This window comes from Chiloscyllium plagiosum, unplaced genomic scaffold (genome assembly GCF_037043375.1).
Source record: "Chiloscyllium plagiosum isolate Xiang-an unplaced genomic scaffold, Cpla_swu_hap1 HiC_scaffold_47, whole genome shotgun sequence".
NCBI lineage: Eukaryota > Metazoa > Chordata > Chondrichthyes > Orectolobiformes > Hemiscylliidae > Chiloscyllium > Chiloscyllium plagiosum.
The window spans coordinates 3633556-3654135 of NW_028270185.1; the positions used below are offsets into that span (position 1 = coordinate 3633556).

At 49.4% G+C, this 20580-nt stretch overlaps 1 protein-coding gene across 1 annotated transcript in view; it reads left to right on the forward strand.

Moving 5' to 3' along the window:
• xgb (x globin) overlaps positions 1-20580 on the forward strand; it is an 80496-nt gene that overhangs the window by 25815 nt on the left and 34101 nt on the right. Inside the window, exons 2-3 of the mRNA XM_087984163.1 lie at positions 8299-8406; positions 11117-11237. Coding sequence (XP_087840289.1) covers positions 8299-8406; positions 11117-11237 — 229 coding nt within the window. The remainder of the gene's footprint in view (positions 1-8298; positions 8407-11116; positions 11238-20580) is intronic.

Genomic DNA, 20580 nt, shown 5'->3' on the forward strand with positions numbered 1-20580 from the left:
ACCCATTCCCCTACACTTCCTCTGACTAATGCACCTAACCTGCACACCCCTGAACAATATGGTCAGCTTAGCATGGCCAATCCACCCTGTCCTGCACACCTTTGGAGTGTGGGAGGAAACTGGAGTGCCCCCAACGCAGACATGGGGAGAATGTGCAAACTCCACACAGACAGTCAACCGAGGCTGGAATTGAACCTGGATCCCTGGCGCTGTGAGGTAGCAGCGCTAACCACTGAGCCACCGTGCCGCCCTCTTGGCATCAGCTCCTTCCTGTGTTAATGAATCCCACAGGCTCCCCACTCTAGGGGTGAAGAAATGTTTCCCCATCTCCATCCTAAATGATCCATCCCGAATCCAGAGACTGTGACCCCGGTTCTGGACGCACCTGCTATCGGGAACATGCTCCCTGCATCTACCCTGCCTTGTCCTGTTACCCTTCGACCCCTCTATGTAACCAAGAGCTAGTATTCCCTTTGTACATGCTTTCCATTTCCACCTTGTTAATATTTCCCTCGATACCTGGCAATGTTGTCATTTCTCCTGTGTCAATCGCTGTGTAGTTGCAGGCTATGGCCACTGGATGGTGGCATGGTGCAAGTTTCAGTGTCTTTGCCCCAAACGCAGTCACCATGTTGTATTTTAAACATGATTTGGAGATGCCGCTGTTGGACTGGGGTGGACAAAGTTAAAAGTCACACAATACCAGGTTACAGTCCAACAGGTTTATGTGGAAGCACTAGCTTTCACAACCAGTTGATGAAGGAGCAGCGCTCCGAAAGCTAGTGCTTCCACATAAACCTGTTGGACTGTAACCTGGTGTTGTGTGATTTTTAACTTTGTATTTTAAACAACTTGCAGACACAGGTTGTTCTGAAATAACGCGGGTTTTGTCAATGTGAATTTGCTGTAACGTGGTTGACGAATTGGGGACGCTGTTTCTAAAGTGCAAACTTCCAAAATGTGTGTTGGCTGTAACGCGATTACATCACCTACACTTGAAGCGCTGTTGTTAAAGCACGATTTTTCTGTGACATGGGGTTTGCACAAGAACAGAACCATCGCGTTATAACAGTACTTACCTGTATTGGCTGTGGGCAATGCCTTCATGAAGTCACTGGGATTAAAGAAAAACATGGAACCTTTGTAACTCTTTCCTGATCAGGCCACCCCCCAGCTGATGCCAATGACTAATTATGGGGGGAGTTCATTTCCTGGGAGACCGAGCACCCACAGACGAGAAGGGTCCCTAAACCCAGTGAGGTGCAAATTTGAGAATGTTGGTGCTCTGAGCCAAATCCGCACATTGGCCATTTTGACTGACCTGGGGTTATAGGCACAGAAAGGTCACCTACTCCCACCAGGGAAGCAGGTGGGTTAGACTTAATGAAAACCTCTTTAACCGGGGATTGAGGATAGGTCAGGGCCTTTGTTCACTTGGTCAAAATCTGGGTTGTAGGGGGCTCTTCTAACCACCCGTTAGACCAAGAGGAGCTCCATCCAGCCCATCGAATCTGATGTGAATTGATTTGTTATTGTCATGTACCTGGGCACAGTGAAAAGTTCTGTTGTGTGTGCAGTACAGGCAGATCACACCATACCAGGTGCAGTCGGGTAATGGAACAGAGTGAGGAATACAATGTTACAGCTGCAGAGAAGGTGCACAGTGAGTGAGATCAACATTAAATTTAAAATTTGAGAGCTCCATTCAGCAGAATAACAACAGCGGGGAAGAAGCTGTTCTTGAATCTGTTGGCCAGTGTGTTTGAGCTTTTGTATCTTCTATCTGATGGAAGAGGGTGGGAGAGATTATAACCGGGGTTGGGAGGGGTCTTTGATGATGTGGGAAGCCTAGACAGAGCCAGTGGATGGGAGGTTGGTTTGTGCGATGGACTGGGCTGTGTTCACAGCTCTCTGTCGTTTCTTACCGTCCTGGGCAGAGCAGCTGCCGTACCAGGCCATGGTGCCTCTGGATTGGGTACGTCCCATGGTGCATCTGTAAAAGTTGGTAACATGCTGAATTTCTTCAGCTTCCTGAGGCATTGCTGAGCATTCTTCATAATCATGCCAACGTGGGTGGACTAGGACAGATTGTTGGCAAAGCACAGCAGGTCAGGCAGCATCTGAGGAACAGATTCTCCTGCTGCTCGGATGCTGCCTGACCAACTGTGCTTTTCCAGCATGAGACTCTCAGCTCTGATCTCAGCATCTGCAGTCCTCACTTCCTCCGAGATTGTTGGTGAAGGTCACTCCTGGGAACCTGATGCTCCTGACCATCTCCACCCCATTGATACAGACAGGGGCAGGCCCTGCACTCTGCTTCTTGAAGTCAATGACCAGCTCCTTCGTTTTGCTGAGGTTGAGGGAGAGATTGTTGTATTTACACCAGTCCACCAAGCACTGCATCTCCTTCCTGGACCTGTCTCACCCACAGCAGCGGTGTCCTCAGCGAACGTGTAGATGGTGGATGGTGTGTCATAACAGACCAGACCACACTGGAGAAACTCAGCAGGGCAGGCAGTATCTATGCAGAGAGACAGAGAGACAGAGAGAGAGAGGAAAAACACTGCTGTGACTCATCTCTGGTGGGTCTTGAACCTGTGCTTTCTGGTCCAGAGGTAGGGACATTGCCACTGCACCATAACAGGCTATTCATTCAGGGAATGGGGGCATCACCAGCTAGACAAGCATTGGTAGCCTAAAGGCTGTGGGTCTGGAGTCACATGTAGGCCAGACCACGTAAGGACGGCAGATTTCCTTCCCGACAGGACATTAGTGAGGCAGATGTTCCCCAACAGTTGATCATCAATGGGCCCTCAATTCCAGATTTTTATTGGATTCAAATTCAAATTAAACTGACCGCCGTGATGGGATATGAATTGGGGCCTCTGGGTGAACAATCCAATGGCAATGCCATCAGCTTCCACCCTGATTCCGTGATGTGGCATCGATGGAGGAGACATTGATGATGGCGCGTGAACCCGTGATGTTGTCACGGGAGGGGATTGGTCCATCGCTCAGTGGCTTCCTATGGTTGGTTGTTTGGGTCTTTACCAGGAGTTGGCCGTCAGGAAAGTTCCTGGAGAGCGGAGCAGGTGGGTGGGTGGGGGATGACTGTCCCAGCACCTGAGAAAGCCATGCCCCAAACCAGCCAGGCGGATCCCAGATTGTGAAGTTCCCCTTCCTCTCATCCTGGCTGATGCACCCTGCAGCTGAGCAGCTGCTCACTGAGGAAGGGTCTGAGCAGAGAAGTGCAAAGGTCTGACATGTTTACAGCCCAGAAACGGGCCATTTGGCCCATCTGTTCCACGCCAGCCTCTGCCCAACCCGCCTTTACCCCCAACCGCCCTCCTTCCCCTCCCCCATCCCCCCCAAAAATCCCCATCTGCTTCTCCTTCATTCTCCTTCACCAAATCCAAACCCCTCACCCTGCTCCACGGTATCAACTTCCACATTCCCAGCTCCCTCTCTGGGTCATTCCTGATTGCCTTCATTTGGAACCATTCCTGAAGCCTTTGACAATCTCGATCAGGCCGACCCACTCTGCGACCCACTCAGCCCGATCCACTCTGCGACCCACTCTGCGACCCACTCTGCGACCCACTCTGCGACCCACTCAGGCCGACCCACTCTGCGACCCACTCAGGCCAACCCACTCTGCGACCCACTCAGGCCAACCCACTCTGCGACCCACTCAGGCCAACCCTCTCTGCGTTCTCTTTCTCAAGGGGAAGGGAACCATAAACTATTCAGTCTTTTGTTGAAAAATAGGAACAGGAGGAGGCCATTCGGCCCTTCAAGCCTACTCCGCCCTTCAACGTGACCACGGCTGATCATCCAACTCAGTCTCCTGTTTCAACTTGCCTGCCCTATACTTTTTGATCTCTTTAGCCTTGAGACTCTAAACCTCTCTTTGAGAACCACTAGAGAAACTCAACAGGTTTGGGAGCTTGTGTGGAGAGAAATATGGGGAGGGGAGTTAATTTTTCGAGTGAGTTTTTCAGATTGGTATCACAGATCTTCTGAAAGGGTGGAACAGGATCACCTGAAGTGAAGGAACTCCACTGTGCCAAAGGTCCATCCCTCACCAGTCCCCAGAGGGAAAACCGTTTGGTGAGCTGGGACTCAGGGGACCCCTAATCCCTGTTTACCTCAGAGTACCTGGAGGTCACCTATTGTCTACTTGCCTCTAGCCTCCACAGAGAATACTATCCAACAGCTTGTATACAAAATGCAGCTAGTTTTCAAACAGGTTAGACAGAGAGGAACTGTTCCCTCTCAGAAATGCAGCGAGCAGCAGAGGGCCCGGGTTAAACAGACGTTGTTCTGGACCAGACCCATCAAAAATACATAGCCCAGATCCAAACTTTTTCTTACTTTCTCAAGTGCCTAGCATTTTGTTCCAGATGCAATTTGATTGGCCAAACTATCAGATTTAAAGCAAAATATGATTTGATTTGATTTGATTTATTATCGTTGTGTGTACCTCAGTACAGTGAAAAGTTTTGTTTTGTGAGCAGTACAGGCAAACAAGGACACGCAGATCACAGGGTGCTGAGACAGAGCAAGGAATACAGGGTTACAGCTGCACAGGGTGAGTGCTAAGCAAGATTAAGGTTATTTGAAGTTAGAGATGTCCATTCAGCAGTCTCGTAACGGCGGGGAAGAAGCTGTTCCTGAACCGGCTGGTGCCTGCGTTTAAACCTCTGTATCTTCTGCCTTCTTGGGGTTGTAGGAGAGTGTTACTGGGATGGAATGTGTCACCGATGATGTTGGCAGTCTTTCCATGACACGAGAAGTATAGATGGAGTCAGTGGGTAGAAGATTGGCTTCTGTGATGGTTGAAATACAAAAAAAAAAGAAAAAACTGGAATAACTAAACTCTATTAGAAAACTTAACAGAATAATAGATTATTTAACTATGAAACAGTAACTTAACAGAATAATAGATTATTTAACTATGAAACAGTTCCAAGATAGTGACATCCCATAAACCCACCCTTGACAAAGGCAAATTCAGAAAAAACAAGGCTCACATATAACTCCAGGAGCAGGAAAACACCAAGAGGAATCTCCAAGAGGGAGAGATGTTCAACAGCTTCCAAACCCCGCTGACACCCGTAACAACAACCACGAAAAGCTAAAACTAAAAATTCTGGCTCTGTGGGAGCTTGACCACACTCAGTCAGGCTGCTGCTATTGTTCCAACATTTTGTTTTAAAACCCAAGGCCTCACAAGTTGTTTATGAGTTTTTATTACACAGAATGGCACCTCTGCCTTAAAACCTCTCCTCAAACAAAACATGTTATGCATAACATGTACGGGCAATTACTGTCTCATCGAACAAGTGTAGGGTACAAATTCCTGTGGCTTGCCTTGAAATAAACCACAAAACAAAATTGGTTCATGTGCAGACAAGAAAAAAATCAGGAGCTGAAATGTTCCAGAGTCAAAGCTTCACTGGCCTTTAGACAAACTTTTGGCTCTCACCTTCACTCTCAAGAGTAATTAGTCTGTGTATAAACTCAGCTGTGTTAATTCGACTTGAACTATATAATCCAGCCTTAAAGACACATTCATCACAAACTTAACCTCGAGCTAAAGATTGAAAATTAATAATGATGCTTTTGCTGTGGGCGGCACGGTGGTACAGTGGTTAGCACTGCTGCCTCACAGCGCCAGAGACCCGGGTTCAATTCCCGCCTCAGGCGACTGACTGTGTGGAGTTTGCACGTTCTCCCCGTGTCTGCGTGGGTTTCCTCCGGGTGCTCCGGTTTCCTCCCACATCACAAAGATGTGCAGGGTCAGGTGAATTGGCCATGCTAAATTGCCCGTAGTGTTAGGTAAGGGGTAAATGTAGGGGTATGGGTGGGTTTCGCTTCGGCGGGTCGGTGTGGACTTGTTGGGCCGAAGGGCCTGTTTCTACACTGTAATCTAATCTAATCTAAATTGCAAATTCACATTTGCAAAGTAAGAGTAGAAATGTAACCTACAGCCCCTACTCTGTCAATCATATCTGATCAGATTAAGCCAGATTTCTGCTTGCTTCCAGTAATTTTTCACCTGCTTTCTTATGAAGAATCTATTGAACTTTGGGTTCAAAAATAGTCCTGTCATCTGCTTCCAGCCCTTTTACAGTAACAAGGTACCAAAGACTCATTAGTTAGAAGCACTGACTTATCATTAACAGAGCTGTGAGAGGGTTACAAATGTGTGTCTCAATACAGACAGGTTCTGATGTGAATGGGAGACCTCCTCCTGTTTTCTATGTTTCTATGAAGGGCTGAATAGTCTGCCCCTGTATCTAGGTGAAAGTGAGGACTGCAGATGCTGGAGATCAGAGTCAAGGTTAGAGTGGTGCTGGAAAAGCACATCCCGGATGCTGCCTGACCTGCTGTGCTTTTCCAACAGCACTCTAATCTCTACTCTTGTATCTATTTTCTTAGCACAGCTCAGAATGTCTGAAATATATTGAGAAAAGAAAACTAGGACTGATGCATGCAGTTGTTGGCCAAGACTGTTTTGTTTTGTGGCAATCTAATTTGTACTTGGCATCAAACTGGAAGCTGCAGTTCAATTCTGCAGTTGCCAACCTTAATCAGGGCTTTGCTGAGGCTCTCCCAGTGAAAGAGCAATGTAATTAAGGACCAGTTGAAACTGGATCCTCATTAATTGAGTCAGATCGACATTTTGTTTTTGAGTTGCACTAAGTTGGCCAGTTTTACGCGCACCCAGAGGGGAACTTACAATAGAATGTAGGGTTAAGTGATTGAGGGAGTTAGGGGGGAGGGAGGGAAAGAGGGGTTCTGTTGATTATCATAAACTTTTCCAGCCTCAGGAAATGATTCGTACTCTGCAACAGGAGAAGGGGATTATTTGGTGAGCATTTGTTAAAGTGACTGAACTTTAAGCTTGATTTGGAGATGCCGGTGTTGGACTGGGGTGGACAAAGTTAAAAATCACACAACACCAGGTTATAGCCCAACAGGTTTAATTGGAAGCACTAGCTTTCGGAGCGTCGCTCCTTCATCAGGTGGTTGTGGAGTACACAATTGTAAGACACAATTTATAGCAAAAGTTTACAGTGTGATGTAAGTGAAATTATACATTGAAAAATACCTTGATTGTTTGTTGAGTCTCTCATCTGTTAGAATGACCGTGATCATTTCACTTCTTTCATATGTAAATCACAAAACTTTTTTTGAACAGTTACATTCTCAGGTTAACTGTAACAATTGGTGTTAGTCAGACAATATGTTGACGGTGTTAGACAGAGAACACAGGGGGCCAACACCTTCAACATCTTATCTGACTGACACCAATTGTTACAGTTAACCTGAGAATGTAACTGTTTAAAAAAAGTTTTGTGATTTACATATGAAAGAAGTGAAATGATCACGGTCATTCTAACAGATGAGAGACTCAACAAACAATCAAGGTATTTTTCAATGTATAATTTCACTTACATCACACTGTAAACTTTTGCTATAAATTGTGTCTTACAATTGTGTACTCCACAACCACCTGATGAAGGAGCGTCGCTCCGAAAGCTAGTGCTTCCAATTAAATCTGTTGGGCTATAACCTGGGGTTGTGTGATTTTGAACTTTAAGCTGTTCTTTGACGTGCTGGTTATAAAGGTGTTTATCACATTTGCCTTCACTGCTCCTCACCTGAGGAAGGGGCAGCGCTCCAAAAGCTTGTGATTTCAAATAAACTGGTTGGACTATAATCAGTCGAGAGTGTGGTGCTGGAAAAACACAGCAGGTCAGGCAGCATCCGAGGAGCAGGAGAGTCGACGTTCCGGGCATAAGCCTTTCATCGGGAATATCCTCGACACTGATCTCCAGCATCTGCAATCCTCACTTTCTCCTCCTTGACTCTAAGCTGGTGTGGCTTCAAATGTTTGTTAAGCGAGGGGTGTGAAAGGTTATCGGAGGGTAGGTGGGAGGGAAGATTTGGGTTTCTAGTCAGATCGGCCATGATGGTGGAGCAGGCTAGAGGGGCTGAATGGTCTACTCATGCTGTTATTTCCTCCACACATTTCTTTCCCATCTTGGTGGACTGTTTGGGGATTTGCAAACTAGAGAGATACAGCAACCCTGGGATTGCCTTCGACAATGTCCCTTTTTTTTGGCAAATGAAGAGTACAGAGCCGGGCGCAGACAAAGATTAGACCGTACAGTGGGGTCTGGCATCGGACCGTGTGTTTGGATATATCCCCTGCCCATCTGAACAGAGCAATGCCAAGGAGGGTAGTCAGGCCTGCTCTGAAAGCTCTCTCTCTCATTCTTTTTGCAGGTTGTTTGAAACTCACCCTGAATGTAAAGATGTCTTCTTCCTCTTCCGTGACATTGATGATCTTCAGCAGCTGAAGATGAGCAAGGAGCTACAATCTCACGGGCTCCGGTCAGTAATGTTAACACGATGGTGGCAACTGGGCTTGGGGGAGTGAGGGAGGGGCATGGGAGGGGTAATAACCTGCTGCTTGCATTTCCAAGGGGCAGGAATTGGGTGCTAGGGTAGATGGGGAATGTGTTTACAGACCAGGCCTGACAAAACATTTCAAGAAAGGAGCCCAGGCCCTAATGTTTCTTGTTGTTTTAAGCAGGAGTAAAGTGGATAATCCAGGAGTGATGCAGCTCACCCAACCACTCAGTTTTAAACAAAACAGAGTTTATTTACAGACTACTGACTGGAACACAAACAGAAGAGAATACAATATAGAGTAACTTAACCTGTCTGAAAACCCATTCGACTCTATCACAACTTAATGAGGCTGTTCCAATACTTGCCTCAATCCCCATAAACACCCACTTGGCACAAAAAAGGTAAACTCAAACACGGGTTCTAACAGGAGAGAGACAGAGAGAGAAAGAATAAAATAATTTTTTTATAGTGACAACAACATCACACCGGGGCTGGACTGGGGTGGGGAAAGTCTGAGGTCACACAACGCCAGGTTATAGTCAAATGAACCTGTTGGACTGTAACCTGGTATTGGATAACTTTGGACTTAGGTTGTCATCTATCACCCATTCCGAATTGGTGGGCTTTAAAACAAAACCCTTTGGTCTCAGTTACTTCCATCGTCTGTTTCACTGCCCTCAGTGCGTTCTCACTGCAATCATAGTTCAGTCAGTGCTCTGTACCCAGTCAGCTCTGTCTCCAGCGCTGGGTAGGTTGGTAAGCATTGTCAGCTCTACTCAGCTGGTAATTTGAGCTAGACATGAAAAAGTAACTCAACCACTTCACTCACACTAGTCTGAGCTAGTATCACATGTCTCCGGGGACAGAGCATAGCTTTTGTTATTAGTCACTCATGGGATGTGGGTGTCACTGGGTTGGTCTAACATTTATTACCTGTCCCTAGTTGCCCCTTGAGAAGGTGGGGGGTGAGCTGCCTTCTTGAACCGCTGCAGTCCATGTGCTGTAGGTTGACCCACAATGCCCTTAGGGAGGCTGCTTTGTCCTGGATGGTGTCAAGCTTCTTGAGTGTTGTTGGAGCTGCTCCCATCCAGGGCAAGGGGGGAGTATTCCCTCACACTCCTGACCTTGTGGATGGTGGGACAGGCTTTGGGGAGTCAGGAGGTGAGGCACTCGCTGCAGGATTCCCAGCCTCGGTGCCAAGTCCGTGTTGATAGCTGACATCATCAGTTACAACACGAACACAGCCTTCCGTTAGTGAGATGACAATTCAGCGAAGGTTTGAGATTTCAGCAATATGCCCTTTCACTTTAATGCCTTTGGCTGGAAAGTTAGTTGAGAAAGTTTCATGGCAATGAAGTCAGAGCTCACCTCGAATGAGCCCTGGCAGGTAGGTGATGTCAGTTTGGAGAGTTAGCTGGCTGGGATATTTCTGCAGGGATTCTCGGAGGATGTTAGCTGGCTAATCATGACAAGCAATGCCCATACCACAGTCACCAACAAAAGCAGAAATTGCCAGAAAAAGATCAGCAGGTCTGTGGAGAGAAATCAGATTTAACGTTTCACATCCAGTGACCCTTCCTCAGAACGGGCGTGGGCTTGGAACCCCAGGGTTGAAGTCACTGAATGTAAATGCATCTCCTTTCTGCAGTGGGATCTGAACCTCTGCTCTCAGAGGCTGAGCTTCTGCATTACTAACCCAATGTTACCACCATCGACCTTCAACCTGCCCTGTTTCTGTGACTAACCACCTACAGAACCTCAAATGTATTATCTTCAGGAAGATAAAATCCGATAGAACTATGGGTCGCTGTAAATCAGAAGCAAAACCAGTGATTGCTGGAAAAGCTCAGCAGGGTGGCTCAGTGGTTAGCACTGCTGCCTCCCAGCGCCAGGGACCCAGGTTTAATTCCAGCCTCGGGCAACTGTCTGTGTGGAGTTTGCACATTCTCCCCGTGTCTGCGTGGGTTTCCTTCGGGTGCTCCGGTTTCCTCCCACAGTCCATAAATGAGCAAGTCAGGGTGAATTGGCTGTGGGAAATTGCCCATCAGGGATGGGCAAATGTGGAGTAATAAAGTAGGGAAATGGGTCTGGTGGACAGCTCTTCAGAGGTTCGGTGTGGACTTGTTGGGCCGAATGGCCCGTTTCCACACTGTGGGGATTCTAAGACTCAAGGTCTGGCAGTGTGTGTGGAGAGAAATCAGAGTCAACGTTTTGGGTCAGGTGACCCTTCCTTGGCTCCTCTGAAGATGGGTCACTCAACCTGAAACGTTAACTCTGATTTCTCTCCACACATGCTGCCAGACCTGCTGAGCTTTTCCAGCTATCTCTGTTTTGGTTCTCCATAAGATAACCACTTCTCCAACTTAACCAATCAAGCGAGGGCCGCTTTGTCCTGGATGGTGTTGAGCTTCTTGAGTGTTGGTGGAGCTGCCCCCATCCAGGGCAAGTGGGGAGTATCCCCTCACACAAAGTGTGGGACCATTGAAGCAGATATCGAGAGCCTGGATATTTTCGACGATAGATTTGTCTGAGGTGGGTTGGGATCCATACTGTAACCCATTAGCTTCTGTGTTCACCCTGTGAGCACTAGTCCCAGAGAAGTGCGTTGTGAGGAGTCAGGGAAGAAACGGGCTGAGATGCAAAGGTGGCCATCATTGTCTCGGTGTAACGGGGGACGTGTCTCTTCCAGTGTAATGTCCTTCATCGAGAAGAGTGTGGCCCGACTGGAACAGGAAGACAAACTGGAGCAGCTAGCTTTCGAACTTGGCCGAAGCCATTGCAGATACAATGCTCCCCCGAAGTATTATGAGGTAAGGTTTGTTCAGAGCTGCATTGTGGGCAGCTGTCTGCATTGGGCATGGCTTCCTCCAGGCACAACCGGGGGCAAATTAACAAAGCTGTCTTTCATGGAATTGCTGGCACATTACAGAAAGACACCATCCCTCAGCACTGACCCTCCGACAGTGCCCACTCCCTCAGCACTGACCCTCCGACAGTGCCCACTCCCTCAGTACTGACCCTCCGACAGTGCCCACTCCCTCAGCACTGACCCTCCGACAGTGCCCACTCCCTCAGCACTGACCCTCCGACAGTGCGGCACTCCCTCAGCACTGACCCTCCGACAGTGCCCACTCCCTCAGCACTGACCCTCCGACAGTGCCCACTCCCTCAGCACTGACCCTCCGACAGTGCGGCACTCCCTCAGCACTGACCCTCCGACAATGCGGCACTCCCTCAGTGCTGACCCTCCGACAGTGCAGCACTCCCTCAGCACTAACCCTCCGACAGTGTGGCACTCCCTCAGCACTGACCCTCCAACAGTGCCCACTCCCTCAGCACTGATCCTCCGACAGGGCCCATTCCCTCAGCACTGACCCTCTGACAGTGCGGCACTCCCTCAGCACTGACCCTCTGACAGTGTGGCACTCCCTCAGGACTGACCCTCTGACAGTACCCACTCCCTCAGCACTGACCCTCTGGCAGTGTGGCACTCCCTCAGCACTGACCCTCCAACAGTGCGGCACTCCCTCAGGACTGACCCTCTGACAGTGCGGCACTCCCTCGGCAATGACCCTCCTAATAGTGAAGGAAGAGATGCTATGCTTTCCTCTATTGGTCAGAGAAATGAGTGTCAGGATTGGGAGATCATGTTGGGACTGCACAGGACATTGCTTCGGCCGCTTTTGGAAAACTGTGTTCAATTCTGGTCTCCCTGCTGTAGCAGAGTGATGTTGTGAAACTTGAAAGGGTTCTGAAATGATTTACCAGGCTGTTACCGGGAATGGAGGGCTTGAGCTACAGGGACAGGCTGAATAGGCTGGGACTGTTTTCCCTGGAGCATCGGAGCTGAGGGGTGGACCTTATAGAGGATTATAAAATCATGAGGGACATGGAGAGGGTAAGTAGACAAGGTCTTTTCCATGGGGTAGGAGAGTCCAGAACTAGAGGGAATAGGTTTAGGGTAAGAGGGGAAAGATATAAAAGAGACCTAAGGGGCAATGTTTTCATACAGAGGGTGGTGTGTTCATGGAATGAGCTGCCAGAGGAAGTGGTGGAGACTGTTATAATTACAGTAGCGCCTCGACTTACGAACTTAATCCATTCCGGGACCCAGTTCGTGAACGGAAACGTTTGTGAACTGAATCAATGTTACCCATTGTTTGGATAGCGTAGGAATGCTGGGACGGCTGTTCACAGCGCACACGCCAAAGACGAACTAAATGAGGTCACGCGGGGCCCAAGAGCTTTTGCGTTCAACAAGCGCGTGGCAAAGCAGAACAATGAAACCACATGGTCGCACACGGGCTTTTTATGTTCGTACCTTGAATTTGGTACGTACATTGAAGCAACATTTTATGTACAATCCTGTTCGTAAACTGATTGGCTCATGAACGGGGTCGTTCGTATGTCGAGGCGCTGCTGTACAACATTTAAAAGGCATCTGGATGGGTATATGAATAGGAAGGGTTTGGAGGGATATGGGCCAAATGCTGGGAAATGCGACTAGATTGGGTTGGGATATCTGGTCGGCATGGACGGCTGGAGTAAAGTGTCAGTTTCTGAACTGTACAGCTCTATGAATCCATACATCAGCTGCAGTCAAATTATACACATTTCATGATGCAATTCGGTTTTGCCACATGGGAACCTTGAAGTGACCTCACCCTACCAGATGTTATCACCACCCTGCAACATGTTATCCTCACACTGCAACACGTTATCCTCACCCTGCAACACGTTATCCCCACCTGTAACACGTTATCCCCACCCTGCAACACGTTATCCTCACACTGTAACACGTTATCCCCACCCTGCAACACGTTATCCCCACCCTGCAACACGTTATCCCCACCTGTAACACGTTATCCCCACCTGTAACACGTTATCCCCACCCTGCAACACGTTATCCTCACACTGCAACACGTTATCCCCACCCTGCAACACGTTATCCCCACCTGTAACACGTTATCCCCACCCTGCAACACGTTATCCCCACCTGTAACACGTTATCCCCACCCTGCAACACGTTATCCTCACACTGTAACACGTTATCCCCACCCTGCAACACGTTATCCCCACCTGTAACACGTTATCCCCACCCTGCAACACGTTATCCCCACCTGTAACACGTTATCCCCACCCTGCAACACGTTACCCCCACCCTGCAACACGTTATCCCCACCTGTAACACGTTATCCCCACCCTGCAACACGTTATCCCCACCTTGTAACACGTTATCCCCACCTTGCAACACGTTATCCCCACCCTGCAACACGTTACCCCCACCCTGCAACACGTAATCCCCACCCTGTAACAAGTTATCCCCACCCTGCAACACGTTATCCCCACCCTGCAACCCGTAATCCCCACACTGCAACGCGTTATCCCCACCCGGCAACACGTTATCCCCACACTGCAACACGTTATCACCACCCTGCAACACGTTATTCCCACACTGTAACACGTTATCCCCACCCTGCAACACGTTATCCCCACCCTGTAACACGTTATCCCCACACTGCAACACGTTATCCCCACACTGTAACACGTTATCCCCACACTGTAACACGTTGTCCCCACCCTGCAACACGTTATCCCCACACTGCAACACGTTATCCCCCACACTGTAACCCGTTATCCCCACACTGCAACACGTTATCCCCAACACTGCAACACGTTATCCCCACACTGTAACACGTTATCCCCACCCTGCAACATGGTATCCCCACACTGCAACACGTTATCCCCACCCTGCAACACGTTATCCCCACCCTATAACACGTTATCCCCACACAGTAACTCGTTATCCCCACCCTGCCACACGTTATCCCCACACTGTAACACGTTATCCCCACCCTGCAACACGTTATCCCCACACTGTAACACGTTATCCCCACAATGTAACACGTTATCCCCACCCTGTAACATGTTATCCCCACCCTGCAACACGTTATCCCCAACACTGCAACACGTTATCCTCACACTGCAACATGTTATTCCCACCCTGCAACACGTTATTCCCACCCTGCAACACGTTATCCCCACCCTGTAACAAATTATCCCCACCCTGCAACACGTTATCCCCATCCTGTAACAAGTTATCCCCACACTGCAACATGTTATCCCAACACTGCTACACGTTATCCCCACCCTGTAACAAGTTATCCCCACCCTGCAACACGTTATCCCCATCCTGTAACACGTTATCCCCACACTGCAACATGTTATCCCAACGCTGCTACACGTTATCCCCACCCTGTAACACGTTATCCCCACCCTGTAACAAGTTATCCCCACCCTGCAACATGTTATCCCCACCCTGTAACACATTACCCTCACCCTGTAACAAGTTATCCACACCCTGTAACACGTTATCCCCAACACTGCAACACGTTATCCCCACACTGCAACACGTTATGCCCACCCTGTAACAAGTTATCCCCACACTGCTACACGTTATCCCCACGCTGAAACACATTACCCTCACCTTGTAACAAGTTATCCACACCCTGTAACACGTTATCCCCAACACTGCAACACGTTATCCACACACTGCAACACGTTATCCCCACCCTGTAACACGTTATCCCCACACTGCAACCCGTTATCCCCACCCTGCAACACGTTACCCCCACCCTACAACACGTTACCCCCACCCTGCAACCCGTTATCCCCACAGTGCAACACGTTATCCCCAACACTGCAACATGTTATCCCCACCCTGCAACACGTTACCCCCACCCTGCAACACGTTATCCCCACCCTGTAACACATTATCCCCACACTGTAACACGTTATCCCCACCCTGCAACACGTTATCCCCACACTGTCACACGTTATCCCCACCCTGCAACACGTTATCCCCACACTGCAACACGTTATCCCCACACTGCAACATGTTATCCCCACACTGCAATACGTTATCCCCACCCTGTAACACGTTATCCCCAACACTCTAACACGTTATCCCCACACTGTAACACGTTATCCCCACACTGCAACACGTTATCCCCACCCTGTAACACGTTATCCCCACACTGTAACACGTTATCCTCACACTGCAACACGTTATCCCCACCCTGTAACACGTTATCCCCACCCTGCAACACGTTATCCCCACACTGCAACACGTTATCCCCACCCTGCAACACGTTATCCCCACCCTGTAACCCGTTATCCCCACCCTGCAACCCGTTATCCCCACACTGTAACACGTTATCCCCACACTGCAACACGTTATCCTCACCCTGCAACACGTTATCCCCACAATGCAACACGTTACCCCCACCCTGCAACCCGTTATCCCCACACTGCAACACGTTATCCCCAACACTGCAACACGTTATCCCCACCCTGCAACATGGTATCCCCACACTGCAACACGTTATCCCCACCCTGCAACACGTTATCCCCACCCTATAACACGTTATCCCCACACTGTAACTCGTTATCCCCACCCTGCCACACGTTATCCCCACACTGTAACACGTTATCCCCACCCTGTAACAAATTATCCCCACACTGCTACACGTTATCCCCACCCTGTAACAAGTTATCCCCACCCTGCAACACGTTATCCCCACACTGTAACACGTTATCCACACACTCAACAAGTTTTCCTCACCCTGCAACATGTTATCCCCATCCTGTAACAAGTTATCCTCACCCTGCAACACGTTATCCCTACCCTGCAACATGTTATCCCCATCCTGTAACAAGTTATCCCAACGCTGCAACACGTTATCCCATCCTGCAACACGTTATCCACACACTGCACCACGTTATCCACACGCTGCAACATGTTATCCCCACCCTGCAACACGTTATCCCAGCACTGCAACACATTATCCCCACACTGCAACATGTTATCCCCACTCTGCAACACGTCATCCCCACGCTGCAACATGTTATCTACACGCTGCAACACGTTATCCACACGCTGCAACACGTTATCCCCACGCTGCAATAAGTTATCCCCACCCTGCAACATGTTATCCCCACCCTGCAACACGTTATCCACACGCTGCAACATGTTATCCACACACTGCAACACGTTATCCTCACACAGCAACACGTTATCCCCACGCTGCAACACGTTATCCCCACCCTGCAACACGTTATACCCACGCTGCAACACGTTATCCCCACCCTGCAACACGTTATACCCACGCTGCAACACGTTATCCCCACCCTTCAACACATTATCCCCACGCTGAAACACGTTATCCCACACTGCAACCCGTTATCCTCACACAGCACACGTTATCCCCACGCTGCAACACGTTATCCCCACCCTGCAACACGTTATACCCACGCTGCAACACGTTATCCCCACCCTGCAACACGTTACCCCTACCCTGCAACACGTTACCCCCACCCTGCAACCCGTTATCCCCACAGTGCAACACGTTATCCCCAACACTGCAACACGTTATCCCCACCCTGCAACACGTTATCCCCACCCTATAACACGTTATCCCCACACTGTAACTCGTTATCCCCACCTTGCCACACGTTATCCCCACACTGTAACACGTTATCCCCACCCTGCAACACGTTATCCCCACACTGTAACACGTTATCCCCACACTGTAACACGTTATCCCCACCCTGTAACATGTTATCCCCACCCTGCAACACGTTATCCCCAACACTGCAACACGTTATCCTCACACTGCAACATGTTATTCCCACCCTGCAACACGTTATTCCCACCCTGCAACACATTATCCCCAGCCTGTAACAAATTATCCCCACACTGCTACACGTTATCCCCACCCTGTAACAAGTTATCCCCACCCTGCAACACGTTATCCCCATCCTGCAACACGTTATCCACACGCTGCAACACGTTATCCACACGCTCAACAAGTTTTCCTCACCCTGCAACATGTTATCCCCATCCTGTAACAAGTTATCCTCACCCTGCAACACGTTATCCCTACCCTGCAACAAGTTATCCTCACCCTGCAACAGGTTATCTCCACCCTGAAACACGTTATCCCATCCTGCAACACGTTATCCACACGCTGCAACACGTTATCCCCACGCTGCAACATGTCATCCCACACTGCAACACATTATCCACACACTGCAACACATTATCCCCACGCTGCAACACGTTATCCTCACCCTGCAACACGTTATCCCCACCCTGCAACACGTTATCCCCACGCTGCAACACGTTATCCTCATGCTGCAACACGTTATCCACACACTGCAACACATTATCCCCACGCTGCAACATGTTATCTACACGCTGCAACACGTTATCCACACGCTGCAACACGTTATCCCCACGCTGCAATAAGTTATCCCCACCCTGCAACATGTTATCCCCACCCTGCAACATGTTATCCACACGCTGCAACACGTTATCCACACGCTGCAACATGTTATCCACACACTGCAACACGTTATCCTCACACAGCAACACGTTATCCCCACCCTTCAACACATTATCCCCACGCTGAAACACGTTATCCCACACTGCAACCCGTTATCCACACGCTGCAACACGTTATCCCCACCCTGCAACACGTTATACCCACGCTGCAACATGTTATCCCCACCCTGCAACACGTTACCCCCACCCTGCAACACGTTACCCCCACCCTGCAACCCGTTATCCCCACAGTGCAACACGTTATCCCCAACACTGCAACACGTTATCCCCACCCTGCAACACGTTACCCCCACCCTGCAACACGTTATCCCCACCCTGTAACACATTATCCCCACACTGTAACACGTTATCCCCACCCTGCAACACGTTATCTCCACACTGTCACACGTTATCCCCACCCTGCAACACGTTATCCCCACACTGCAACACGTTATCCCCACCCTGCAACACGTTATCCCCACACTGCAACACGTTATCCCCACCCTGCAACATGTTATCCCCACACTGCAACACGTTATCCCCACCCTGTAACACGTTATCCCCAACACTGTAACACGTTATCCCCACACTGTAACACGTTATCCCCACACTGCAACACGTTATCCCCACCCTGTAACACGTTATCCCCACACTGTAACACGTTATCCCCACACTGCAACACGTTATCCCCACCCTGTAACACGTTATCCCCACACTGTAACACGTTATCCCCACCCTGCAACACGTTATCCCCACACTGCAACACGTTATCCCCACCCTGCAACACGTTATCCCCACACTGCAACACGTTATCCCCACCCTGTAACACGTTATCCCCACCCTGCAACCCGTTATCCCCACACTGTAACACGTTATCCCCACACTGCAACACGTTATCCTCACCCTGCAACACGTTATCCCCACACTGCAACACGTTACCCCCACCCTGCAACCCGTTATCCCCACACTGCAACACGTTATCCCCACACTGCAACACGTTATCCCCACACTGTAACACGTTATCCCCACACTGCAACACGTTATCCTCACCCTGCAACACGTTATCCCCACACTGCAACACGTTACCCCCACCCTGCAACCCGTTATCCCCACACTGCAACACGTTATCCCCACCCTGCAACATGGTATCCCCACACTGCAACACGTTATCCCCACCCTGCAACACGTTATCCCCACCCTATAACACGTTATCCCCACACTGTAACTCGTTATCCCCACCCTGCCACACGTTATCCCCACACTGTAACACGTTATCCCCACCCTGTAACACGTTATCCCCACACTGTAACACGTTATCCCCACCCTGCAACACGTTATCCCCACCCTGTAACACGTTATCCCCAACACTGCAACACGTTATCCTCACACTGCAACATGTTATTCCCACCCTGCAACACGTTATTCCCACCCTGCAACACGTTATCCCCACCCTGTAACAAATTATCCCCACACTGCTACACGTTATCCCCACCCTGTAACAAGTTATCCCCACCCTGCAACACGTTATCCCGATCCTGCAACACGTTATCCACACGCTGCAACACGTTATCCACACGTTCAACAAGTTTTCCTCACCCTGCAACATGTTATCCCCATCCTGTAACAAGTTATCCTCACCCTGCAACACGTTATCCCTACCCTGCAACAAGTTATCCTCACCCTGCAACAGGTTATCTCCACCCTGAAACACGTTATCCCATCCTGCAACACGTTATCCACACACTACAACACGTTATCCACACGCTGCAACACGTTATCCCCACGCTGCAACATGTCATCCCACACTGCAACACATTATCCACACACTGCAACACGTTATCCCCACGCTGCAACACGTTATCCTCACCTTGCAACACATTATCCCCACCCTGCAACACGTTATCCCCACGCTGCAACACGTTATCCTCATGCTGCAACACGTTATCCACACACTGCAACACATTATCCCCACGCTGCAACATGTTATCTACACGCTGCAACACGTTATCCACACGCTGCAACACGTTATCCCCACGCTGCAATAAGTTATCCCCACCCTGCAACATGTTATCCCCACCCTGCAACATGGTATCCCCACCCTGCAACATGTTATCCACACGCTGCACACGTTATCCACACGCTGCAACATGTTATCCACACACTGCAACACGTTATCCTCACACAGCAACACGTTATCCCCACCCTTCAACACATTATCCCCACGCTGAAACACGTTATCCCACACTGCAACCCGTTATCCTCACACAGCAACACGTTATCCCCACACTGCAACCCGTTATCCACACGCTGCAACACGTTATCCCCACACTGCAACACGTTATCCCCACATTGCAACACATTATCCCCACGCTGCAACACGTTATCCCCCACCCTGCAACACATTATCCCCATGCTGCAACACATTATCCCCACTCTGCAACACATTATCCCCACGCTGCAACATGTTATCCCCACACTGCAACAAGTTATCCCCACGCTGCACAACATTATCCACACACTGCAACACGCTATCCCCATGCTGCAACACGCTATCCCCACGCTGCAACACGTTATCCCTACGCTGCAACATGTTATCCCCACCCTGCAACACGTTATCCCCACGCTGCAACACGTTATCCACACCCTGCAACAAGTTATCCCCACGCTGCAACATATTATCCACACGCTGCAACACGTTATCCCCACGCTGAAACACGTTATCCCCATGCTGCAACAAGCTATCCCCACACTGCAACAAGTTATTCCCA